The 2062-nt window shown below is 48.3% G+C and overlaps 1 protein-coding gene across 1 annotated transcript in view; it reads left to right on the forward strand.

The window, feature by feature from the left end:
• Nucleotides 1–339: 339 nt before the first annotated feature.
• Nucleotides 340–2062, forward strand: part of ptprma (protein tyrosine phosphatase receptor type Ma) — a gene marked incomplete at its 3' end in the record, with an annotated part of 69260 nt that continues 67537 nt past the window's right edge. Inside the window, exon 1 of the mRNA XM_013916060.1 lies at nt 340–427. Coding sequence (XP_013771514.1) covers nt 340–427 — 88 coding nt within the window. The remainder of the gene's footprint in view (nt 428–2062) is intronic.

Genomic DNA, 2062 nt, shown 5'->3' on the forward strand with positions numbered 1-2062 from the left:
AAGTCACGTGACACAATAAAACCAACTGAGTGAACATTTAATGAAACATCAAAGAAATAAAAACAAACGTTTCCTGTAAAACGACCCCCCCTCCCCCTGTGACGTCAGCAGCTGCCCCCCCCCCTCTCTCTCTGTGAGGAGGAGGAGGAGAAGCGGAGACTGAAGTCTGAGCCTTCCAGCGACACTTTCCCGTGCTACCTGTCTGCCTGCTCACCTGTCTGCGCGTGCCAGGTTCGGACAGGAAACAACAGGAAAAGAAGAAGAAGAGGAGCAGGAGGAGGCGGAGGAGTGGGTCAGAGTTGAAAGTAGTTTCCTCCGCGCGGAGGCTCCGCTGTGAACATGGAGCTCGCTGGAAGTTTGGTGCTGCGCGCAGCTCTCCTTATGCTCTCGCTGGGACTAATGGGCGCGCGGGCGGACACCTTCAAAGGTAAGAAGAGCTCCGGGGCCGGGTTCGGGGCTCCAGGACCCGGAGGAGCAGGAGGAGGAGGAACATGGGAGTTACCGTGTTGGCATCCAAGTTTCCAGCTAGGAAAACCTCCCCCTCCTTCTCCTCCTCTTCTTCTTCTTCGTGGTTTTCTGTCCGAGTTTTCTGTCGGAACCAGAACCAGCTAAGTCGCTTTATTCTGTCACGTGACGGCAGTAGACCTCGGTAGAGTCCAGCTTTCTAACCGAAGTGCGTTCACATTCTGCCCGGTGTTGTTTTATGAACCCAAACTAACCGACTGATCGATCAGATGATCGGAAACATAATCGGCTCTGATGATGTCACAGTCCTGCTTCTCCAACAGTAGAATCTATCAATAGAACAGAGTAGAAACAGACACAAGAGCAGGCTGACTGCGTGTGAAGCAGGACAGGCTGAAGTCCGTCATTACACAAATAGATTTGTGATTGATGGTATTGATCTGATCGGCTGGACGCTCTGCTGCAGAACCCAGAGTAGAACCCACAATAGAACACAGCAGATGTTTGCAGTAGAATCAGTGAGGTCGCAGCACAGAGCTGAGATGAATCCCTTTGAATTCATGTGAAGTAGAACTCACGCAGCCACATTTGACCGTATTGATCATATTGATTATATTTGGAGTGTTTTCTCAGTGTTTTTCTGCAGGTGAAGAGTCACACAGTAGAATTAGTAGAAACCAGGATTGATTCTCCTCCCATACAAAAGTCTGTTTGAATTCTGACTCATTGAACAGTTGTGGGAATAAAAGTCACAGGTTTAAATATTGATCATATTTCTAATGCAGTGATCATGTTGCAGCAGAGTAGAATTGAAAATAGAGTCCAGTAGAAGCAGGACAGTAGAGGACAGTAGAACAGAGAATATGTGCCGCGGTGGGACTGTCTGATTTAAGGTCAGGCTGTTATTGATCGATTGCCCGTCTCTCAATAAAAACGACATGTTTGTGCGTTCGGTCCCGTTTCCTGATGTCGGCGTCGCTGCTCTGACTGTTGCATTCAAAGACTCGTTTGAACCAAAGCCCAGAGAAACAGCTCCATGAGAGCGCGTGTCGGCACGGCCACATCGATAAATCAATACCATGATTATTGATTAACAGTCTGGTTGTGTTCTCGAGGCTTTTCATGTCTCTGGTAACACCCAGGCTCTGCAGTGAGCCGCAGACATGTTGTGGATGTGTGTACTTGTACTGCAGTAGTACAGCCTGTGGATGTGAGGATGATGAAGGTGAGGTTGTTTTCAGTCAGCTGTTGTGCCTGTGCTCAGCTGATGGGGGCAACAGTGAGCAGACGGTCTCTCCTTTACTAAAGTTTACTTCTTCGTTTTTAAAAACAAAAGCTGTTCAGAGCAGATTTGATCGCCATGTCGACGCCTCTCCCCTCAACATCACATCTGCACTCGGATTGGATTCAACACTGCGTCTTGGTCGCTTTTAAACGCTGCACCAAAAACTGGTCCACCCCAAGGATCGGGTCCCCCGACACAAACAGAGTAACATAGTGGTTCAAGGTTCAAGGTTCTTTATTTGTCACATGCATAGTTATACAAGTATAACACACAGTGAAATGTAGCCTGACACGCTCCTCGACATGTGCAAAA

The sequence above is a fragment of the Pundamilia nyererei genome, unplaced genomic scaffold (assembly GCF_000239375.1).
Source record: "Pundamilia nyererei isolate P.nyererei 1_Seehausen unplaced genomic scaffold, PunNye1.0 scaffold00444, whole genome shotgun sequence".
Taxonomy (NCBI): Eukaryota; Metazoa; Chordata; class Actinopteri; order Cichliformes; family Cichlidae; genus Pundamilia; species Pundamilia nyererei.